Source organism: Acartia tonsa, chromosome 3 (assembly GCF_053477335.1).
Source record: "Acartia tonsa isolate MP-2025a chromosome 3, ASM5347733v1, whole genome shotgun sequence".
In the NCBI taxonomy this organism is placed as follows: Eukaryota; Metazoa; Arthropoda; class Copepoda; order Calanoida; family Acartiidae; genus Acartia; species Acartia tonsa.
In genome coordinates this window covers 45,158,499-45,183,559 of record NC_137262.1, presented here as the reverse complement: position 1 = coordinate 45,183,559, position 25,061 = coordinate 45,158,499, and the positions used below count along the sequence as shown (strand labels likewise).

The window sequence follows — 25,061 nt, the reverse complement described above, 5'->3', positions numbered from 1 at the left end:
CATAGAAATTAATGCATATTTAATTGTTCATATAACATTCAATTTCAATTTTTATATTTTTTTAACATCACAGATATTCTACTAGTAAGTTTGTTCGTGAGTACTGAGTACGTCTTCATTAAATCTATATTTATTAAATATCATCCTGATTTTGTATCTATAGAAAATTGTAGAAATTTACTTTTATTCTCTAGTTTTAAATATTATCTAATCATCCTCTTTATAATTTTGCATTGGATCCTGTCTCAAGGCAACAAATGCATCATAATAGAGGGTTTTATTTCAATAAAAAAATTTCTTACTATGTAAACAATATATCGCTATGTAAATATTCTGATCTTATCTTTGTATTTTAATATGCTGACTGAAGTAAATATTTAATGTTTTTGAGCAGCTTTGCTCCCGTAAGAATTGTATTAAAATTTACCTAAATCCATTTCTTCTGCGTAGGCCATTCCATCAGGCAACATTATACTGATCCTGGAAAAAATATTGCGTTTAATAGACTTACTTTTTTTATATATTAGAACATTTTTATAGTTTTGAGACTTTTAAAATAAAAGCCCCCAAAAATGTTGATTATTCAACCAACCCCACCTAATACTTAAAAAAATGAAAATAAGGAGGAGATTGTTTTTTTTGGTGTTTATTGTTTCCTTAGGATAAGTTATATTTGGTAAAGGGTAAACACACAAGATTAGCGCCCCCCCCGCAGGTGTTAAGTATAAAGAAAAACCTTTATTTTTTATTTATTTTAAAAGTAAGAAGGAGGGAGGGGAGGGGTAATGCACTTGCTAGGTAGTAGGTACACCGAAAAATTTAATATTTACCTTCTCAAATATTCTTCCTCTGATTCCATTGGTAACATTTCTAGTATCCTAAACAAGAGATTCAAATAAAATTTGTTCGATTGTTTGTTGCTGCGCTCTTAGTGGAGATAAATATCCTCGGTTTTTGTAAAACTCCCTATTTTCAAAGTAATCAAACTTTTTTATTTCTGCATACTTTGATAATTTAGTTTGAAAGAAATATTAATTTTTAGGGGATGTGGGGGTTATTTTTCTAAAGACGATTTCACTTGGGAGGGTGCTGATAACCACTTCGAAAATATTTATAAACTTTCCAAGGACCTATAAAAAGCTACTTTGTAAAGAAGAACTATATCTGTTCAGCAGTTAGCGAAATCCTTCGCCGCACACACTGTGACATACAAACATCTTACTTTTATATAAGTATTTGACAATTCATTTTTGAAATTAGTATTATAACTTAAAAAAACATGTTGTATTTATAAACTATAACAAGGATGATAACATCCTTAAGTAGCGAAGTTAAAAATTTATTTCTAGACATAGAAAAAATAATCTATTGAGTATGTTAAAATGACATAAATGGTATAAATCACGAAACCTTTTAAAAATGTATAATGTCTTTTGAAGCAACAAGCATTAAGAGGAAAAACGTAAAATCTAAATTTTACCTCTGGGGTAAAATTTTGAGTGGGGAGGAAATTTGCGGCGCACTTCGCGCGCCATTTTACCCTCCACCCCAAAAGCAAATTATCCCCCCCCCCTAAACAAATTTTACCCCACCCCACCACCAAAATAAAAAGCTTAGACGCCCCTGCAGGTCGTATGTCTGGAAAAGGAGTCGATTTAGCACCCCAATTAACCAACAGATGGACAAAACAATGTATAGATTAGATGTGCATATGTCATAGGAATCTTCAATAAAAAAATTTGCTGTCTATCTTTAATACGAGCCGAGAAAATCACGTTTCCCCCACTTTGTCTCTAACAAACGGATGGACGGACGGACATTTCGAATTATAGAGTAGCTTCGCTACTTAAAAGATGTCTAAACAAAATCTCTGTATCAAAATGGTATCCTGAAGCGTTTTAATAATAAATCATTTTAATATGCCAACTTTGAATTTTTATTATCTCTGTTTATTTGGAAGATTTAGATTAGCTCATCAATTTTATATCAGGGATGTTAAGGGACTAGACGATGAATAGTTGTATATCCCAAATCAGGATGCAAATTAGCCCTTTTGTAGATTTAAATCATTGGTTGACAAATTTGAACACTGTTTGTTTAAACCCACCAATCAAGATTCAATAGGACTAAACAAGAATTTAAAGCAACGAACAAGGACTTATTTATGAAGCAGTATGATTTACTTTACAGTACACTGTCCCTTACCTCCCTGAAAGATACACTTTCTTCTAACGGAAAGAAACGAAAACATTAGTAAAATATATCTTAGCAACTATAAATCATTTTATTAAATATTTTAGGTAAGGCTTGCTATTATATGACTGTCTGTTACGCGCGTAAAGGCGCTAAGTTATCAATGCAATCGCAATGCATTAATGAAAAACAGTTTAAATAGATGTATATATTTGTTCTATTTACATTTATAACAAGGGTACAGCAGCCGCATTCAGCAGCGTGGCATATATTAGGCACCAATAACCAAAGTTCACAGCCGCAGGACTTATAAAACGGTAATCAGAACCATAAGGTATATATGTATGTGAGTCTACATAAGCGTAATATTGAAGAAATAATTTTGATGGATTATTATTCTTACTGCGCTAATTACAGACTAGCGTGTCCTTGTCTCCTGCTTACCACCTGCAGAGCTGTTGAGTTGACGCATGTTTTTGCGTAAATAAACGCGTAAACACAAATATAAATGATAAGTGCAAACGCATATCACCGTGAAATTTGTCGTTACAAGAATAAATGGAAAAGCATTGTCATTTTAACATTCTTGAAATGTAAAATTATGTAGCATTTTCATTAAGGAATCTAAAGGGATAAGACAATGGCCGATAAATTGTTGTACATCCCAAATGATGATACACAAAGTTACCCCTGCTGTAGATTACAATGAAAGATTTGGACACTCAACTAAATGAACAAACCAATCAAATTCAATAATGTCCCATCCCTCTCTGAATTTCATATCACCTAAAAGTGGTTGTGTTAATTATTTGAATAGTTATACAATGTTTGCAACATTAAACATTCGCCAATATTTTCAGTTAGAACTTTAGACAAATGTTGTGAATTTACAAACAACTACAATTTTGCAAGAGAATTATCTTTGGGGCGGAGGGGGGTGTTGAAACCTGAGATACACAATTACGTACCCAATGTTCTTCGGAAGAGGTTTGAGTGATAATTTTAGATAAATTTTTTGTCAATTTATTAATCCCTCTATTTCTGTGTTGTTGGTCTTCATTAGATAATATATGATTTGGGAACTTTGTTAAAATATCAAACATATAATATTTTGATTATAGTAATCTAAAATAAGATATAGTAATAATGTTATTGATCGTTCTAAAGGGTGGAATAAGAATATCGCTTTAAATAATTTGAAAAGGTTTGTATTAATAACCCTTTTTTAAATTAGAAAAAAAAACTTTTTATGACTTATATGAAGATCCCATGTAGAAAAAAATGTAAATTATACCAGAGTTAGCGAGATCTTTACATACTGGCATACTTACATTAACCCTTTCCCTTTTAAATGATAATAATTTAAGACTTTTTTTTCTAAAGTTTAAAACTTTTTAAAACCACATTATGTAAAAGTAATTTTTGGTTTAACAAAATGAAAGATGTCATTCTTAGATTGAAAGAACGCATTTACAATATTTGTACAAGACAGATAAATATCTTATTTCTACATAATACATTACATATTTTTGTATTGATTAGGTACTATCTTTCTATCCTATTAAAGCTGTAAAAGTCTGTCAAAGGTTTTTTGTCGACATAAAAGCAATAAATGTAAAATAAATGTAAAATTTATATGATAACTATACAATTTTTTAAAAGGGTATTGATGCATTTGGTTGGACATAATATCGATGTAAATATCATGAAACTGAATGTCAATTAGATGCCAATAATTACTACTTTTGTCATAAAATCGACAATTTAATTTGTACACTGAAATATTGATACTGTTCCTGTTCAATTTTAGTTATATTATTTCTCCTTGTCTTACTGCAAATATGTAATTTTCTTACTTCACAAAGCATCAAAGTTCTCAAGAGTAAGTTTCACAAAAAATATAGAGACAAAAGTAAAGAATAAGAAAACGAGATAAAAATTCAGGAGAAATAGATATGGAGAATGAAAATGAGAAATACAGAAAAACAAAGAAAGAAAAAAAAGAGAAATAAACAGAGTGTGAAAAGTTTTCAAAAATGTGTAGCCATAGAAATACTGAAATAAAACAAAATTGGAGAGTGGAAAAAAATAAACACTATGGAAATCTGATAATAATAGATAGATACATTGATAATTGCAATAAGATTTTTTTTATAACAATATACACTATTTCCTTCTTTATTTGACTAACTTTGTAATAAATAGTGTGTGACCGCAAGACTGCAACTCATTCAAAATCCACAAAGGTATAGTAATGTGCACTTTCTATACACTAGCGGATGCGCCCCTACCATCTGTAACCGCAAGAATGAAACTCATCCACAATCCAAAATGGTATGGTAATGTGCACTTTATATACACTAGCGGATGCGCCCCTACCATATGTGACCGCAAGACTGCAACTCATTCGCAATCCACAATGGTATAATAATGTGCACATTATATACACTAGCGGATGCGCCCCTACCATCTATGACCGAAAGACTACAACGCATTCATAATCCACAATGGCATGGTAATGTGCACTTTACATCATGGAGGGAGGGGACATTGAGCTGGTTATTACTCTAGTCCCCAAAGATTAATGGCAACGTTTTCTTATAGTTGTCTAAAAACCTCGGGGACTATATTTTAATTTGATTGGTTAGTTTTTAGTGTCCAAACGTTTCAACCAATGATTGACGCACAATAATTTATCGGCCATTGTCTTATCCATTTTGATCCCTGACTATATAAATAATAATCTTAGGCTTGGTTTAATTAATACTTATAGATCTTATTTTCATCAAGAACAAAGTCAATAAAGCATCACAAATATCAAATATTAGTAAAAAAATTTTTATTTTTATGCCTAAAAGTAAATGATTAATTTAAGAGTCATGGAAAGCGTTTTTAGATATCTAAAAGTGCCGGTCCTTAGCAAAATTTTCATAATATTTAAATAATTTAAACTTACTTTCTTTTCAAATCAGAAAAAAATGTTAAGCATATTATTTAACTAATTTGATATGCTTTCTATGAAGACACACGAGTCGAAAAATGAAAGCGGGAGTTCAATATTTTTGACCATGTTAACCCCAAAATCTCAGTGTGAAGTAAGCAAGTCATGTCCTTTAACATTTCCATTTTCTTTATTTCATCTCTTACTTCTAGGCTTTATGTTTTATTATAGTTTTGTCTAATAATTTCCTTTTAGAAATCAAATTATTAAATTTTAATATGGTAAGACATTCCATGGAGTTAAACATGATAATATTCTCCCTATACTTTTAGTTGTGATACGTCCCCCCCGCCCCCATCTAAAATTAAACTTTTATATGGATATGGATGAGGCCAGGGAGGCCAAAAAAGGGCAAAAAAAATCTTTTTTTTAATGGGAGGTATTAATCAACCAAACAATCCCTTGGGTTATACAAATCAGGTAAATTTTGAACTAAAATTGTGTTTTTTTTGCCCCCCCCCCTTCAAAAAAGGTTGTACGTCTTTGACCTTTTTAAAAGCGAAGCTTTTCTATAATTAGGGTCGGTCCGTACGTCCGTCCGAGACAGATAGCTTTTATTCGATAATTTAGGCAGGTTAGAATTGTCCTATCGATTTCAAATTTTGCATGTTGATTCCTGTAGTAGTTAGGTACGATTTAGAAAGCGTAGCAACTCTATAATCATTACCAGAATGTCCGTACGTCCATTTTAAACATCTTGATTTTTCTACTTTTTTAACAACAAATTTTTATGTGATCTAGTTATCCATTTGATCTGATTTTTTGTATAACAAAGAAGAATAGTATAAGCAAAGCAACTCTATAATCAAGTCCTAAAAATGTAAGTATGTCCAGAAACATTATCCTGTATCAAGCAGTTTTTGAACAAATTTACTTACAATTTTGCATCGACTCTTTCGATACTTTCATATTCTGATTATTCAGTTCAGACACTGTACAAGTGTTAATGTCCGTATGTCTTGCCGTTTTAGTGCTTCGCTTTTATGGATGTTGTCATCCTTGTTTTAACAATGATACGGGGAGGGGAGGTAGGAAGCTTTGAAGCATAGTCACTTACATATCTAGAAAAAAACATGCTGTTACTAGATAAACATATTTTTACCTGTTGTTTTCATACGGTTTCATATTATATATATCATTCTCAGAATACCTGAAAAATTAAAGATTCATTTAAAATTTAAGCAACTTTACAGGATAGTAATATAATACAAGTAATCTAAATTTTGGTAGCACAGCAACTATGTAACTTAAATTGTCTGTACCATTGTCCGTAAATCAATAAAGGTAAGTCAAGTTATATAAGTTAATAGAAATATCATGAGCTACTGTGTTAGAGACGTTTACGTTTTTTTGTGTGCAGGTTCTAATTGATAGACGTCATATTTCTTTAGTTTTGCAGTTTCCCATAGCCTAATTTTTATTTGTTTGTTAGTTTAAATTTTCTTTGCTAGGCTACTATTACAATGCTTTCCTTGTTTCCAATCCATTGCAGGAATATTTATATTATCATGCTAATAAATCTTTTATCTAATTTTATAGAAAGTTATGTATGTTCTGCTAAAAAAGGTTTTTGCACTGATTTGTACTTGTTTAGAAAAAATCAAGCATTTTTTTATCCCATACAATAAAGTAGTTAAGCTTTTTTGTCTGGTGTTGGTTAGCTTTAGTTTTTTACCTCCCCGCACTCCCTTAGAAGCGAGGGGCGAGCAACTAGTTATATTTTAAACTTGAAAATAACTTAATTTAATGTCCATAATAAAACAAATAAATTGGTTTATAAAGCTTTGATTTGTTGACAATCATAAAACTAAAACATGACAGATTTTAGTTCTAAAAGTTTACTTTAGACATCAAAATTAAAATGTATGTCATAAATTAAACAAGAACAGTTATTAACATGGATGCATTATTACTTGGATCTTACAACAGATTATCTGTACACTAATAAGAGAAACGTGTAGCTGGCTAAAAAAAAGATCTTCCCATCCCCTCCCACTGGATGAACAAACTGTCCATTAAATGATGTCCATGTTAGCAAGCTAAATTGACTACAATATTTCCCCTGACTAAATATCCATGTATATATTCTATATCTAATTGTTATAAACCTAAAATTGCAGTAACACCAAATAATAATATCAGATATAATTGGTCCTTCTCCAATACAAAGCTTTGGATAAAATTAAAAGAAAAATCAACTGCTTGAAAGTTTAAAATAATACTTGTCCTATCAACTAAGAAATGTTATTTCCTGGGTTTATATAAAAGAACAGGGGCGAAGCCTTTAGTCAATTAAAAGGGTTAATTTTAAGGTTTCACACCTCTAGTAGAAAGGTCAAGAAAATTATTGATTAATTTCTAATTTACGCATTAATAAGGATAAATATATTTTCAGTATAGGCAAGTGATGGTTACATAAAAGAAAAGGAGGCTTATATTTCATTAAAACATTCATTTTAAACAAGTCATTGTATAATATTATCACCCGATTTTTAATATTTTTTTTACAGTAAATAGCCTTTCATGATTTGTTGTGCAGTTGTCAATCGACTATACAAAAAGAAAAAGAAAATAATTATGGACTGACAGACTCAAAATTAATACATATACAGAAGCTTCGCTCTTTAACTTGAAAACAAATTATAATTAATTATTTTCTTGTAATGATAATTGAGTCATAAAATGAACTAAATTGTTATTAGATTACAAGTAACCATGGATAGAAGGATTGGTGCAACCTTATAAAAGTTATGTAAATGTTTTCTTATAAATTCAATATTTCATATAACACACTTTGGAGATGGATTTTTATGGTCAATTCTGTGTTAGAACTATCCGATGCTTATCGGATAATAAATTCGGAAAACAAACAAACACACATCGTGCTATTTAATTTTCTGTCACATAGGTTTTCCATCTGGTCCTTGAGATATAAAGGATCAACGTTCACCCCTGATAAATTTTATTATCACTTTGACATTTATGTTAATGATCAATATCTAATGTAGTAGGAAATTTGTGGCTGTGTGTTGAGTTCTACATTTGAGAAAAGACTCACATTGGTACAGGGATGGTTTTAGGCTTTTTATTTCTATATTTAAGTATTCTGATGGTTTCAGGCTATTTTCTTCCCTTCAAACCTCCTTAAATAGATGCTGGGGGCGCAACCGCTAGTTATTTAAATGGAATTATGGATATTTTTAAATTCATGGTTGATATAGGTTTCTATAAAGATTGACAGAAAGACATCACACTACTCAGTATTTTAGATAGGATAATCAGTTTATATCGTACACTAAAGGTTATTATATAGTTATAAGGTACAAATCATGGACAAATATATAAATTTAATAATAGTTTCAAGAAATGATTTGACAATTTTGACAACAACAGTCTAATCTTTAAAATTGATTTACACAAAAACAATTTACTACTATCAACAGTTTTGAGTGTTTTTGTACACAACACCCTCCAAATAGCATAAAACCTTCCATGAAACTTTAGAAACCTACAGATCCTTTGGACTGTCGGTCATACTGCAATGACGTACATGTAAAGTATTTAGTATTTCCATCCTAATATTACAACTGAATATCAGCTCTATAACTCACTCTGTCTGTTTGTTTTTCTATCACTTTTTGTGCTTCACTACTTATGTATGTTGTCATCAATGTTAAATTAAAATCACAAATAATCAAAACAGATAATTAAGTATTTTTTTAAACTCTAGAAAATAATTTTTAAGTTCTTAAATTTTCAATGAAAGCAATTATTTAATTTACCAAATATATCCTTATAACTTTATCACAAAGTATAAACAAGTAAATTCGAACTGTATTTTTATTTTAAAATGATATAGGAAGAGTTGCAATTGTATTCTATTTAGATAGAACTTGTAAAATTATATATAGAAAGACTGAAGACAATTTATATAATTTTATTCGCTAGCTATGGAGTTTAAGAAGAAGATAAAAGTTGCATCTTTTTAATTGTTGCCTTTTTATCTCGCTTGATACCCATAATTGAAAATTAATTCCAATAGTTTTCCTCAAGATCAAAAACCAGTTCAGCCACACTAAATTTTCCTGTTGCACCTAACCCATTTGATAAGATAGTTAGGTTAAATGAGATTATTCTTCACTGGAAATCCCCCATAAGGGCTAAAAGCACTATTAGTGCTATTACAACTAAGAAATCAGAGATAATGCGCACAAAAAAAATAGTCATTGTTTTAGAAAATAATTTAGAATTTTTCGTTATTATAAAAAAAATTGAGTCAATGCAAATCATGCAAAAGCTTACATTAAGGATTCTAAAACATATCTTTAAAGTAAATAAATTAACAAATACTATTTTTTCCAGCTCAAAAATTTTGAAACCTAATTTCAACATCGGCTTAATTGTGACGTTCTACTTATCATTGGATCATGGGGTTTTAGTATTTTTAAGGCATTAAATTCTAGGTTAGGAGCAGGGAAGAAGTAAAAAATTGCTTGAAAACTTTTTTTGGTAAACGTAATTTTGTAAGTATATTAGTTATATGCCAGTTAAAAATTACATTTAATTTTGGTTATTACGGTATTAAATTTAACAGCAAGAAATTTACTTAACGGTTAGATACAAAATAGGAAATTTTAAAAGATCCCTAAATAGTTAGTAGGCCCGTCTACTACATCTCATACAAAAATGAAGTCAACTTATTAATTTAACAAACGAATGATGTTATTGGTGTTAGTGAGTTTTATTGGCTGAAACGTATATAAAAATACAAATCCTTTCATTTGTAGATTAAAGATTGTTTAGCACTGTCATTGCTAAAAAAAAGATCCTTGGACAAATTTTATGGTGTGGAAAAAATTGCCCTTTTTTCTGCGCTGTTACTAGCGTGTTACTCATAAAAAAGGACTGACATGTAAAAAAAAAGGAAATAGCACTCTAAAGGGATGTGACAATGGACGTTAAAGTCCTGGTCCTAAAATTATTATTGGTGAAAAAGTTTGGACATAACACCAAGAAAAATCCATAAAAACTGAGAATTCTTAGCAGTCTTTTAGCGTCTAAAAGACAAAAGGACTGAAATACTTAAATATAATGCCGATTAAAAAGCGGAAAAATAAAAAAGGGAAAACTATAACAATAGAAAAGCTGCACATTTATTAATAACAATTTAATAACCACAGTTTTTTTACATCATTTTTATACTTTTCGTCTTGAATGATTTTATGTGTACTGTAAACCATTATACAATGTCTGTCCTTTATTAGAACGCCGCTACACTTGGCATTTGGTTATTGGAAAGGAAATATGTAGATAAGCAATGACAAACAAGGATGACAACATCCATAAAAGCGAAGCACTAAACGGTAGGACAAACGGACATTAACACTTGTAAAGTGTCAGAACTGAATAATCAGAATATGTATGTATATTGTATAAGAGTCAAAGCAAAATTGTAAGTAAATTAATTGAAAAAATTCTTGATACAGGATAATGTTTATGGACATACTTACATTTTTAGGACTTGTTTATAGAGTTGCTTCACTTATAACATTATACTTTGTTGTCACAGGAATCAATATATCAAAACTCAGATCAATCGGATAATTAAATCACATAAAAATTTGTTGTAAATAAAGTAAAAATCAACATGTTTAAAATGGACGTACGGACATTCTGCTAATGATTATAGAGTTGCTACGCTTCCTAAATCGTACCTAACTACTATAGGGATCACCACGCAAATTTTGAAATTGATAAGGACAATTTTAACATGTCTAAATCAACGAAATAAGCTATCCGATACGGACGTACGTACGAACCGAACGACCCTAATTATAGAAACGCTTCGCTTTTAAAAATATGACAAAATTTCTAACTAGTCAACGCATACTAATTGGACTTGGAAGATTGTAGAGCTGCTATGCTTTCTAGATTGTACCTAATTGTTTCAGGAATCATTATGCAAATTTTTCATTTCTAACGTGCGTTAATTAACGTTCAGAGCTGTCTTTTATGAACAGACCCTAATTATGGAAAAGCTTAGCATTAGAAAACTGAATATAATACGATACTAGACATAGTTTTTTTCATATGGATGAGAACCGGTTCCTATCCACCGGATTCGAATAAAAACGATAAAAAGTATTACTTTGCGATAAAAATAAATTTTTCTACTATCTATCCCTTTCTGTACAAAAAAATATCAATGAGAAAAAATGTCATCCAAAATTGGTGCTTGTGAATATTGGAGCACCAAACCACCCCCCTCTCTAGTTTGAAAAAAGAATAAGGAGCGGGGGTTAGTTTTTAACCAACCCATTAATTTTTTTTAAAAAACCCTGAAAATATGGGGGAGGATGGTACTTTTTAACCACCTCTAAATGTGGTACTATTTGCAAAAATTGGATTACAGGTTAAAAAAGTTAGGACTCTACTATAGATAGTTTTAAAGTTAAAGTAAAAAAAAAGTACACTACGCATAAGCATTTTTTTGCTAATTTGAAAATGGCGGTACAGTAGGTACGTTTTTTTGGCCTAACTTGGGAAAGGGATGGGGTGACGACCCTCCCTCCCATTTATATAGTACGTACCAAGTCTGTCTAATTACCTGTAGTATACAGTATACGCGTTTTATAAAAGATACTGTCTGCTAGCCAAGGCCAACCTTATGTTAGGTCACTTTATAAAATGATCAATAGTGGGCTATAGTTAATTGATCACTTTTGTAACTCTCCACTACCCTTTAAACATATGCTGTTATTTTATCAACATAATGAAGTGAAAATTAAGTTACTATTAGTTAAAGTAAAATGGCTAATTTAAAAAAAATCATATTGTATCGAATTATAAAACAAAAGTTCCAAATTTTACCCAAAAAAAATCTGTGTCTTTGATGAACAAATAAACTAGAGAAATAAATAAAGTAGTCACTAAAACAGTTCCCTAGCAAGGACATACAAAGTAGACTTGCTAAAGCAAGAACTGCCTTTTCAATGTTAAGACCAACATGGAGATCTACTAAATATTCCCGCAAAACCAAACTTAAAATATTTAAAAGCAATGTTATGTCAGTATTACTTTATGGTGCTGAATGATGGAGGATAACACAATGTGACTTGAATAAACTCGAAGTTTTTCTAAACAGATGTCTAAGACAGATTCACAATATCTTCTGGCCTACAACTATTTCAAACATAAATTTACATAAATTTTCAAATGCATCAACAATTGAACAAACTCTTGAAACAAGGAGACTAAAATTACTTGGCCACGTGTTCAGAATGCATGATTCTAGACTCACCAAAAAGTCTATAGAATTGGAACCCACCTTGGGCACCAGAAGGAGTGGGAGATCAAAGAAAACATGGTGGTCAACCCTAAGAGATGACCTGAGAAACAGACAGCTGACTTGGAATACTGCCAGAACAGCTGCCCAGGACAGACGAGGATGGAGAACTCTGCTACAGCCTCTTGCTCCAGCTGTGGAGAATTGAGATGGTAAGGAAGGAAAACAGTTCCCTAATTGGTCATTATTTATTACGGCTGTAAATTTGCGTTTCGGGTTTTTTGGAGTCTTAAAGATAATATTCTCAAGAACAGATCTATAGTATAGATGTATATACAGTTAAGTACCTCCCTCCCCTTTTCAATTTCCTTATTCGTGTGCTACCAAATTGATTTCTGCTACTTGGCTGTGTTAATACACACCACAACATTGGTTAATTTTCAATGACCCAATTGAGAGTCGTCACAAGGACAGTGCGATGGGATTGGGACGATACAGTTAAATAACCCTTTCCCCCTCTGGTGTTTTACTCTAATTTCTGAAGATTATTTTGTATCGAAGCTTTTCTGCGCTGTATATTAAAATGTCTGTCTGTATATCTGTCAGTCTGTCTGAAACATCTGAAGTGTTTTAGATGATTTTAGATAGAAAGCTGATTTTTTTGTTGAAGAATCCCTATACGGATGAGCAGCAAACATAAACTGTTCGTTGGTCTAATGATTATGCTATTAAAGCCATTTATTTATTAACTTGATACATTCATTTTCTATTTGTTAATAGCAAAGCTTTTCCGTCCGTTCGTAACGGTTAGCTCTTTTCTGTAGTTTAAACAGGTTATAATTGTCCTCTCGATTTCAAACTATAGTTGATGATTCCTATAACAGTTAGGTACAACTTTGAAAGCGTAGCATCGCTATAATCGTTACCAGAAAGTCTGTACGTCTATTAAAAACATGTTGATTCTTTAATTTTTATACAACAAAGTTTTGCATCTTAAAGTTATCCTATTCATCTGATTTTATGGAATATTGATTCCCATTACAACAAGGTACAATGTTATAAGAGAAGTATCTCTATAATCAAGTTCTAAAGTAAGTATGTCCTTAAACAGTATCATGTATTTAAGCAGTTTTTCAACAAATTTACTTACAAATTTGATTATACTTCTGCATTAATTTTCAGCTTTTTCAGTTCTGACACTCTACAAGTGTTAATGTTTGTTTTTCCTTTTATTTTATATACAGTAAAAGCTAAAGAATAGATACAAATCTTCTTTAAATGAATAAATCTATTAAAATGTATATATGTTTATTGTTTATTTAACAAGGATGATAACATCCATAAAAGCGAAGCACTGAAACGGTAGGAAAAATGGACATTAACACTTATATAGTGTTAGAACTGAATAATCATAATATAGATGTATAAGGGTCAAAGCAAAATTGTAAGTAAATTTGTTGAAAAAAACTGCTTGATTCGGGATAATGTTAATGGACATACTTACATTTTTAGGACTTGATTATAGAGTTGCTTCGCTTATTACATTATACTTTGTTGTTTCAGGAATCAATATACCAAAAATTAGACCAATCAGATGATTAGTTCACATAAAAATTTAAAATGGACGTACGGACATTTTGGTAATGATTATAGAGTTGCTACGCTTTATAAATCGTACCTAACTACTACAAGAATCAGCATGCAAAATTTGAAATCGATAGGACAATTCTAACATGCCTAAATTAATGAAAAAAGCTATCCGTTACGGACGGACGTACGGACGGACGGACCGACCCTAATTATAGAAAAGCTTCGCTTTTAAAAACAGAGAAAAGACTGCAAATAACGTTGTATAGCAAAAGAAATTTATTTGAAGAAACAAAAAAATAAATATCACGACACAATCTTTTAAATAAAGATATTTAATCTAAAAATTAATTTTATTGAAACAAAGAAAAGCATGCTTATGCATTATATTGTAATTAAATGAAATACATCAAATTGGTCTGCTTAATCTTATCCTATGCGTGAATTTCTATCTTAGTATTTTATACATTTTTAGCCTCTATCATAAGGCTTTGCTGAATCCAACTCATTTTTAACTTTGTTTTTGAAAGAAATAATTTCGAAGGGGGCAGAACTACCGTTTAAGAGATCTAATTTGAAACGCAATAGCATCATACACAAGATAACAACATATGATTATTTATATTGTAACATAGTTGCACTACTTTGATTAATAATAAATGTTTGCAAAATGCATTTTCATAAAATGAATGAAATAGAAAATAAAGTTTTAATAGAGAAATAAACTTTTTCATAAATACATGTAAAAACTTTATATACATTAATATTGTAAAAACTATTCATTTATAGTTTTAATAACAAAGCTTCTAGTTAACCCAGTTTATTATTCTGTCAGTATGTGTTGCTTTGGTAAGAATGGAATTTATTTGGCTGCTTTTAAAGACAGGGTAAATTTTGGAAAGGTTCAATATACAAAGTAGGTTTCTCATCAAACTACTGCTGCTTTAGATTGGCATCTGATATTTCATAAGAAGATTCGGGTCCCGAAGATTCTCACGTATTTTTAACCATTTTATTGAGTTTTAAAAATAAGAAAACATAAATTCAATGTGCATAAAAATGTATAGAAATTTTGTTCTATTTTTTTTATAAAAAAGTATGAATTGAATATTCAATCCATAAATATTTTGACATTGAAATTAAATAAATTGACAAAAGTTGCAAAAAAACAAATTGGCACATAGTAGGAGAAAGAGAGAGAGAAAGAGAGATAGATAGACAGATAGAGACAAAGAGATAGAGAGAGAGGGAGAGAGATAGATAGATAGATAGATAGAGAGAGAGAGAGAGAGAGAGAGAGAGAGAGAGAGAGAGAGAGAGAGAGAGAGAGAGAGAGAGAGAGAGAGAGAGAGAGAGAGAGAGAGAGAGAGAGAGAGAGAGAGAGAGAGAGAGAGAGAGTTAGCGAAGGGGACAGTGCCAATTATGGTTTTGGCACATCAATCTTAATATCTTTACACATGATAGATCAAATAGACTTATTTTAAAAATAATTTGTATCAATCACAAGTTGCAGTTTTGGTTTAGAAAATAATCAATATTTGTTTCTAATTCATTTTAGATAATGATTTTTTTGTTTAAAGAAGTGCAACTTTTCTACAATTCTTATGTGTCAGTAACATGTTAGTCACACTCAGCATTAAGATAAAAACAAAGCATTTGATAGAGATACAATTTTTTTAAATGGAAGTAAAAAGGCCTTTGGAAATTTTTGTATATGTAGTTGACTAAGTTGTCAAAGAGGGTATCAAATTTTAGATAAATTGATAATTTTTTCATAATAGAGTTTTCTAAATGAAATATTTAGTTAGCAAACTTTTTTCTCTTTGCTGTGTAAGGAAGTCATTTAACTCCTTTGAGGCTCTATTGTAAGACATTATCATAGAATAAATATAATAGAATGTACTGGCGGCTTTTTCCTTCAGGTATTCAAAGATATTTTGCATCAAACAGAAAAAATATTATTATCTGTAAGCAAGACTAATAATTTTCAAGAATAGACAACCTGTCAGTGAATTTATAATTTTTCTATGGAATTTTTATTTGTCAGAAAGGGTATATATACCAAAAATCCTTTTATTGAATTTTGTCTTATAAATTCCAAAATAGTATTCTCCAAACTTTTCAACCAATAATTTTAATCTACAGAAGAGGTAATCTTGTTCATCATCATAAAGGATGTATATAAATTTACAGTCCATTATCTTATTCACAAAAACCCTGTCTTAATAATCATCGTTTCCCAAATTTTAATTTTGTCTAGCTGGAAATATTATTTTTTTCTTCATTGAAGATTCCCCTGTCCCTGATTGTTTGAAAGTTGTGTGCAGATCTTGAGAATCATATCAAACTTTGCACAACTTTACATTCAACCATTTCATCCTTGATGGACAAGAGGTGGCAGGGTGTCCAACTTTTTTTCTTCAAATAAGTGATAATTTCATAGTTGCTAAGACGATTCTTCCAAATTTTATTACACACTCTTACATATCCAACTTCACCATCCTTGACAGACACTAGCGGTCAGACCAAGGGATTTCATGAATTTGTTGCAGTATGGCCAGGGCTGTCAGAATCGAAGATTTTTTGACATTCAAAAATAACATAAAACTTCAACTATACCATTTCATTCTAAATGGACAAGACTAGACATAAATACCAAATTTTCTGTTGTCAAATCTATTAATTTGTTAAAGATATTAAAGTAATATATTTAAATTATAATACCAACTATTTCATTTCCTTTAATTTTTGAATGTCCAGTAAATGTGAAAATTCGAAATTCCGATAATAATTATTTTAATTTTAGATATAAACTTAACTAATGTACAATATTGAGTTTCTTTTCATTGTTGACTAAAAGCAAAATGTTAAAAAGTACATGAGAAAATCTACAGAAAATCTATAATAAATCCAATTTATATAATTATAAGATTTGCAGTACTTGTTATGTTGCCTTTCAGACAGATAATTTTAAATCAATTGTCTGATTTTTAAAGCATAACTTTTTCTTCTTCGTCTTATACAGATAGTTGTCATTTTAAATTTGAGAAGCGAAGCTTAAACACTTAACTCTTCCCAAATAGAAAAAAAATAAAAGCTTCACATGCAAAGAAATTTAGTTTATGCCAATTAAATAAAGAAAATTTTCATCCTTGTCAAATTGCAATAATTATTTGATGAATTTAAAAATTACAGATTGACACAATCAATAAAGAATATTCTTTTATTAATATTGATGAACATGACTTTTACAAAGCCTTAAAAAATACATTTTAATTGAAATATATTAAGTGTTAATCATGTATTATTGCATTTCATAATGGTCAATTACTTAGATGTATCACTTATGTTAGACAAGAATCTATATATGGTAGTCTCTGAAAAGCAGGGTTCGGAAGCCGCGCCTCAGCCGCGCATAAGCCTCAGTTTTAAACCTGCTTGTGAGCAGAAAAAGAAATTTTTGAAAGAAGGATTGTCTATTAAAGAGACAGTTTTATACATCCAGCTAAATTTTATAGTGATAAAATGACGATTTCACTGAGGCTTACACGCGGCTTACGCGCGGCTTCCGATCCCTGCTGAAAAGTAATTAAAAAAGGACCTTAAAGTATCATTATAATTAGACTGCGTATTGCATCTAATAAATTTAATGTTTTTTTCTATCCTATGATATTTCTATTTATAATTGTATTATGCCACATTTATTTTTATACTATGCTATAAGTGAAAATATTTCTCTTTCCCAATTTCAATAAGATGTTTTTAATGCATTATGACCATCATCAAAGAATCGTTGCTGTAAAGGAGAACCAATTAGCTAGAGATAGACTCACAGACATCCTGTTACTTTTATAAAAGAATTTTTATTAATATCATGATTATTGATATTTGATGTGAAGGAATAAATTTCCCTGTTCCTACTTTATGAATGTACTTCTTAAAAATGTTTTAATGCATTATGAACATCATTAATTAATGTCTTTCCTCTCTCTATCATTATCCCTAGAGAAATAGAGATAACTATGTATAGCATAGTTACGATAACTTATTTTAACTTTTTTTGAATAAAGAAATATAGCGATAGATAGATAGAGGAGGGATAGAATGAGAAAGAAAAAGATAGAGGGAGGTAAAGAGCAATTTTTATTGTAAATAGAAAAATGGACTTTTAAAAGTTTTAAAATGAAAAACAGTATGCATCTAGAAACGACTTTAAATTTTCCTTTTTTCAATGAACTTATCCAAAAGTACTTGCTATACATGGATTGGTCTTATTTGTTCTTTTAAAATAAAAATAATGATTACAGAATTTTATTTAATTTACTTATACCTTTATCCCTGAAAATCAACCACAAAACACCTTATCTTCTCAACATTGAAAATGGAAATTAATCAGGGAAGCAAGGGATAAGTTTAAAAAGTCTTCGGTATTATAGAGATTGGAAATGGTTCATAATGAAGAAAATATAGCTTAGTAATAATCTGGTTAAATGTTCCAATAGGTATTTGTTTTACTAAGTTTAAGTCAGTTTGTCTCCAGCAAAGAATCTCTTAAACAGCTGAACTGATTGGTTTTTGTGAAGTGTCTAGAAACTTCAAAATTCTAAAATATTTCTTATATTCTTAATTTTAAACTTGAACTTGTACCAATTCTGATTTTAAACATCACAATTCCTCTAAAAATCCGTGAAAATTAATTGATTTGTTGAATGTCAAGTTTACTCCTTGAAGGATCATCTGTTTAAGCCGGGTTCTTATATTAATAAAACCAAAGAAATGTCTTAGTAGAGAAGAGTAACATTCTAGGCTGTATCTGTAATGTGATTTTGAACGATCAAACATTTCTTAAAATCGTTATTTTGCAGCTAGGCAACACATGTTTACCAATATCAAAGATTCATTTTAAAATGTTTAGATATTAAGTAATAGTATTAATTGCAACCAAGGAAACCCAGAAAATTTCTATAAATCCATAAAAAAATCTTCTTCATGCCTTAAAAATGACCTACAATTTAACTCAAAGTGCCAATAGAACAATGAAAATAAAGGGTGGAAAATAGTTCTTTTTTCCCTATGCCTAACACCTTACCTACAATATATTCTAAAAATAAGTTGATGGTGGGAGGGAGTCAGTGCTTGACAAGGCACTTTCAGGGAAATTAATGATCATTTCTAAAAATTCCATCAACAAACAAACAAAGAGACTTTATTACCAAACCTTTTAGTTTCTTCTCACATAAACACTTTAAAAAGATGATATTTAGCATATGGTCTAGATAATTAGTATACAAAATTAATTTTAATTAAGCCATAAATAAAATATGCTAATATTGGAAAAGGTCAAGTTCATAAACAAAAACAGCTTGACAATGTATTCCAATTGAAAAGAGTAATTAGAATATTTTACTAAACAATATCTTAACTTAGACTCAGGGAGGGTAAAATGAGGAGTTTGAAAGGTTTAAGTGGGGGAGGGTAAAATAAGGGGTTTTAAAGTTTGAGTGGGATAAACACCCCTTTACCCCCACCCTTGGACGTCTATGCTTAGGCTAACCAATGCAGGACAAGTAACCTAATCTTTTATCTATAGTTTTTATGGTTTAATGTATGTTTTTCTAAGGACTTGGTAACCGCAACCGTCTTTTACTGCAGCTCTGCCATGAAGCTGCCCACCTAAGTTGAGAATTAGCTGCCCTCAAAAAGTAAATCAACAATCTCCAGTCTTTTTATAAGGAAAACTGTTGTATATGTTAAATATTTTACATTGTGATTAATAGCAACAAAATCAATTAGAAAAGATTTAGACAACAATTAATGATGCTAATATTGTGTAATCTTAAAACAATAAAATTTAATGATCAATACTAAAATATAAAAATTTGTACATCAAAATTATTCCTTGGTTAACAAATATTCTTATAGAAAATTAACATTAACATATAGAGGAACTATCTATATGTTTTGTAAAGATCTAGTACATCAATCAATAAACAAATACAAAATTGTTTTAACAGCAATAACAATCTAATTATTATTTTTTTAAAAATTTTCTTGGATTTGTTGAAATTTGTCGCACTGACAAACTTTATTTAGAAAGTTTTAATCAATTGCAAGCTTAGTTTTAGAATTAGACCATTTGCTTTTTCAAACGTTACACAGAAATTACTAGTCATTAAAAAGTTTAATTTAATTTGTTGATCTTTTAATATTGATTTCCTTACACGTTAATAAATACTTTGATTCCCACATTAGATTTATAATTTTAGACTAATCATCAAAACATATTAAATTGACTCTCTTTCAAGACGGAAAGCTTTATATTAGACTTATAAACAAATAAATCATTTATCTTATTTTAAAAAATTGATTCATAGGACAATAAGGTATGATATAAAAGGTTTAGCATGTATGATACGGCATAAAAGGTAAGTAATCCTATTAAAGAATTTTAGACTTTTAACGACAAAAAGGGTCAAAGAATATGTTCATGTTCATTCGTTCCATCGTCTGTTTTTTTGGATGTTGTTAAAACTAAGAGTAAGACACTCTATAACTCTATATAAATATATAATTGTAATTTATTCACACGAACATTTCTATATTACGTGCATATTAATTACAAGTATCAATGAAAGTATTATGTATTCAGTGTCAGATTTAAACGTATCAAATCTGTATGTACATATATAAATTTTGGTCTATTTTACAGAATAGATATATATTTCAAGGTGCTCATTAGTAAAAGGAAACTTTGCAAAAAATGGTATCTATCTAATAGAGCAGCAGAGAAAATTAACTGTTATTGGAAGTTTCACGATAGAATTTCCATACCAACAAGAGCGCGATGGACGGAAAGAAAGACAAATTTAAGGGCAGACCTTATTTTAAAGACAGTTATACTCAGACGGGCGTTCATCTTAAATGAAAGAGAACATTTGCTAATAAGGAAACACACAATCTATAAATGGCAAATAAAGTTTCTGCACTTAACAAATGAAGAAAATTTGTAATTATATACATGACCTTCAATCCAGTAAGCTTATTATTATGTACCTACTGCTTATTTTTTCATGGTCACATACAATTCTACAATGCCTATTTTTATCAAATTTAACCCTTTTTCAGCTGTGAATAAGCAATTTATTATGCATGTCAAAATTTATTTATAAATGTTCTTTTTGTACGGCCAGGACTTAGTATTCTAAAGAATTAATTACAGAAGAACAAACAGATCTAAGATTTTCTTTATGAGATTGACGATTAAAATTCATTTTCAAAATTATCATCAATTTTTCTAAAACTTTTACCATGTTGTCTATAAAACTAAGAAAAAATACAAAAAGAATGTATTAAATGACATTCTATGACCATTTTTTCGAGAACATTTACATGTGATAGTTATCATTTATGTTTCACAATATTTGTCTCTTATCCTATTAAATAAATTGTCCTTTAGTCAGCAAAAATTCTAATCTTTTTTATATTAAATGCAGTGAAATCTTTGCATAGTCATACTGCAAAAATTGTAAATAATTTTCATCATAAAATTCGACGATATTAGTAAAGGCTATTAGTTAACCCGCAACCATGGCTTAACAGTAACACGTAGCGCATCTGTTTGTCGACGGGGAGGTAGTGAGTTCGAATCTCGGTTCAACACCGCGTTATAAATAAAGACTAGGGGATTGCCTTGGCCCAAAACAGTTGGAACTCATTACTTTGCACAGTTAGGCTTTCCAAACAAAGTCAGTGCAATCAAAGAGTTGGTTGTCTATTGGATGTTACCAAAGCTAGTTCCCGGGGTGTTTTATTGTAAATCAATGCTTATAGACCTGAGCTTTTTTCATCTTTTTTAAAGCAAATCTATTACCTATTGTGTAAGCAGATTATAAATAAAAAAATAAATCGAATTTAATTTTTAATAAAAGCTTTAAGGACGAAGCCCATTTTGTTCCGAATTTGTATCACTTTTGAAAAGTGCGACTCCAGTTACGTCATATTTTTCTTTCCCGAAAAAGGGAAGAGGGGAAGAAAATCTCTTCAAAAGAGATGGGGAAAACCCCCTTTTCTCTCATCTCTTTTTTCTTCCCCCCTTCCCTTTTTCGCACTGGAGTCGCACTTTTCAAAAGTGATACAAATTCGGAACAAAATGGGCTTCGTCAGCTTTAAGGTGGACATTTTGGAGTAATTTATTTAGGGATTAATTTTCTTTTAATGGAATTAAAGAATGATTTTTTCTATATATTTTTGGATAAAATATATTTTTAAGGGATAAAGATTTAAATAAACAAAGAGAGCAATGGTTGACCTATACCGTAGATGCTTTTTCTTTGTACAAAATATAGCCAAACCTAACCTGACCAAAAGGCTGGATTATTAGCTTGTACATAAAGAAGCTAAGTTGCTAAATAAAGTAACACTTACTCTTGTGACATATAGGGTGGCAACGCTCTATTTTCCGCCGTCTTTCCTTCAACCTTTCTCACATCATTCACACTATTTACTGCTGATTTGTCAGGATTCTGTCTCATTTTTGTGTTGGCATCATCGTGTAACTTGTTCCGTGTATTGTTGTCCACCTTCCCGTCACCTATTGTCATTATTTGGTGTCTGAAAATTAAAAGGTAAATATAATTATTTTCTCGTATTCATTCGAATCCGGTGGATAGGAACCGGTTCTCATCCATACGAAAAAACTATGTCTAGCATCGTATTTTATCCAGCTTTCTACGAATATAGAAATGTACAATCATAAGATTAAAACCAGTTTTTTTAGCCGGCGCCTTTGGCACCTCGGGGCTAAAAAAATAGTTTTAATCTCATAATTGTACATTCTATATCCGCGGAAAGCCGTTTATAATACGATGCGAGAAATAACTATTAAAGGCTTATACTAGAAAATACAGTTTTGATAATAACTAATAGAGACCTCGGAGGGTTAGGGCAATGATAAAAAAATTATCTACACCCTTACTTTTCTTTAATATTTTCCACCTGCAAAAAGCAGAATTTTAGGCTATTAAATTTAAGTCTTCCCATGGTTCAATAATTTTCATTAACTATAGATTATAATTTCACTCCATCTATTGATAAATTAATCATAGTTTTTGCGTTTGACTGCTAAGTTTTCAGAATAAAATAAAAGAAATTTTAGAAAATTTATTTAGATATATCAAAAGAATTTTTACAATTTTACTTTTGAATAAAAATGATATTAAAACTTTGTATGATTAATGTAAAATGTTCAAATCATAGATAACTATGTCGCCCTAGGGCTAAAGGATTGATTAAATTTTAAGGGATAAAAAATAAGTAAGTTAGTAGGTTTAAGGTTTAAAAGAATATATCTGTAATAGGGTTGGGCCGGATATCCGGCCATTTTCAATATCCGGCCGGATACCGGATATTGAAACTATCCGGCCGGATATCCGGCTCTATAATTTTTTATACTTTACACCAAAAATCTCTGCTTTTTAAAATCTTAAATGGCTATAATTTTCTTATTATTGAAGCTAGAAGAACATTTTTTCTGAATAAGTTTAACTTTATGTAAATTTATATAAGATTTCTGAAGAAATTTTTTTTTTACTACTTTAATATCTGGTAATTTGGCCGGTTATCCGGCCGGATATCCGGTAATTTGGCCGGATATCCGGTAATTTGGCCGGATAACCGGATATTTGCCGGATATCCGTCGTTGGCCGGTTACCGGATATCCGGCATTTGAAATCAGCCGGATATCCGGTATCCGGTATCCGGCCAAAAAAGTATTCGGCCCAACCCTAATCTGTAATACAAAGTAGAAAGAATGCTGCCTATCTATTTATTGGTTTGTAAAGAAGGATCTTGCTAACCGCCGAACCGATCGGGTTCTCCTTAACACGGTAGCTTTTTATACATAGGTCTCGGGAAGGTTTATAACTATTTTTGGGAAGGGTACCAACATCCTCCTAAGAGAAATCGCCCGTAGAAAGAATTACCCCCACCCTAAAAACTTTAATTTTAAAACTTTTTTTCTATATCTAAATTTAAAAAAAATGGGATTCAACTTCCCCCTCCTCAAGTGCCACTAGCTCTCCACAAAAAGATTCATTACGAGTGTACGTCATTAAATAAGATATAACGATATTCTAATGACATTATAACTACTAAAGTTTGTTGATATAACAAACCACATGGAATTATGAAAGGGTGGGTCTTAAAAGTCTATGATGCCCTTAATTTTTAAACGTTTTTTTGTCATTTAACATTTACTAAACTCCAAAGCAATACAGATTTTATATTTAAAAGTGACTGTATGTCATTTTACTGTTCTTTGAAAGAAAAGTTATTTCTTTTTATGTCCCTGCCAAATCAAATTCTTTAGTACAATGAAATGAAAAGGAAATCAGTTTCATAGATTTTTATCTATTAGATAAGGGATACAATAGAACTGTTTCAATTTGTTGTTAATTGTTTGGCTCTTCTATAGATGAAAATAAATTAATTAAAACTAGATTCAAATTAAATTTTTAGGATAGATGTTAAATGAGTATCTAATAAAATAGATGAACTGTAATTATAAAGATTTTTGTAATATTTATAAATGTGTTTATGGTAAAAATAATGCTTAAACACAAGAAACATGACAACCAGAAAATAGTTTGATTTTAATTTTTGTCTAAACACTTTCTCTGTTTAAAGTTACAAATACAAAAACATAGATTAGCATGCTGAGCTGATAAATGTCCATCACTAAAATAAAGAAATTATCATTACCGTGTGTATTTGTCAACAGGGATACTGTGATAGTTCAATTGGGAAAAAATTAAGACAACAAGTATTAAAATCTGCCTTTGTATTATATTAAAAAGAAGAAACATAAATTTAATTTATATCTTTAATAGCGAAGCTTTTCTATAATTATGGTAGATCTGTCCGTAACAGGTAGCTCTTTTTGTTAATCTAGACATGTTAGAAATACCTATCGATTTCAAACATTGTAATAAGGTACGA

At 30.1% G+C, this 25,061-nt stretch overlaps 1 protein-coding gene across 1 annotated transcript in view; it reads right to left on the bottom strand.

Moving 5' to 3' along the window:
• Positions 1-22,672, bottom strand: part of LOC145314910 (uncharacterized) — a 35,105-nt gene extending 12,433 nt beyond the window's left edge. The window contains exons 1-4 of the mRNA XM_080154987.1: positions 22,491-22,672; positions 6,297-6,344; positions 831-878; positions 428-480 (exon numbers count right to left, since the gene is read on the bottom strand). Of these exons, the coding sequence (XP_080011113.1) occupies positions 428-480; positions 831-878; positions 6,297-6,344; positions 22,491-22,666 (325 nt within the window). The 5' untranslated portion in view covers positions 22,667-22,672. The remainder of the gene's footprint in view (positions 1-427; positions 481-830; positions 879-6,296; positions 6,345-22,490) is intronic.
• Positions 22,673-25,061: the final 2,389 nt, after the last annotated feature.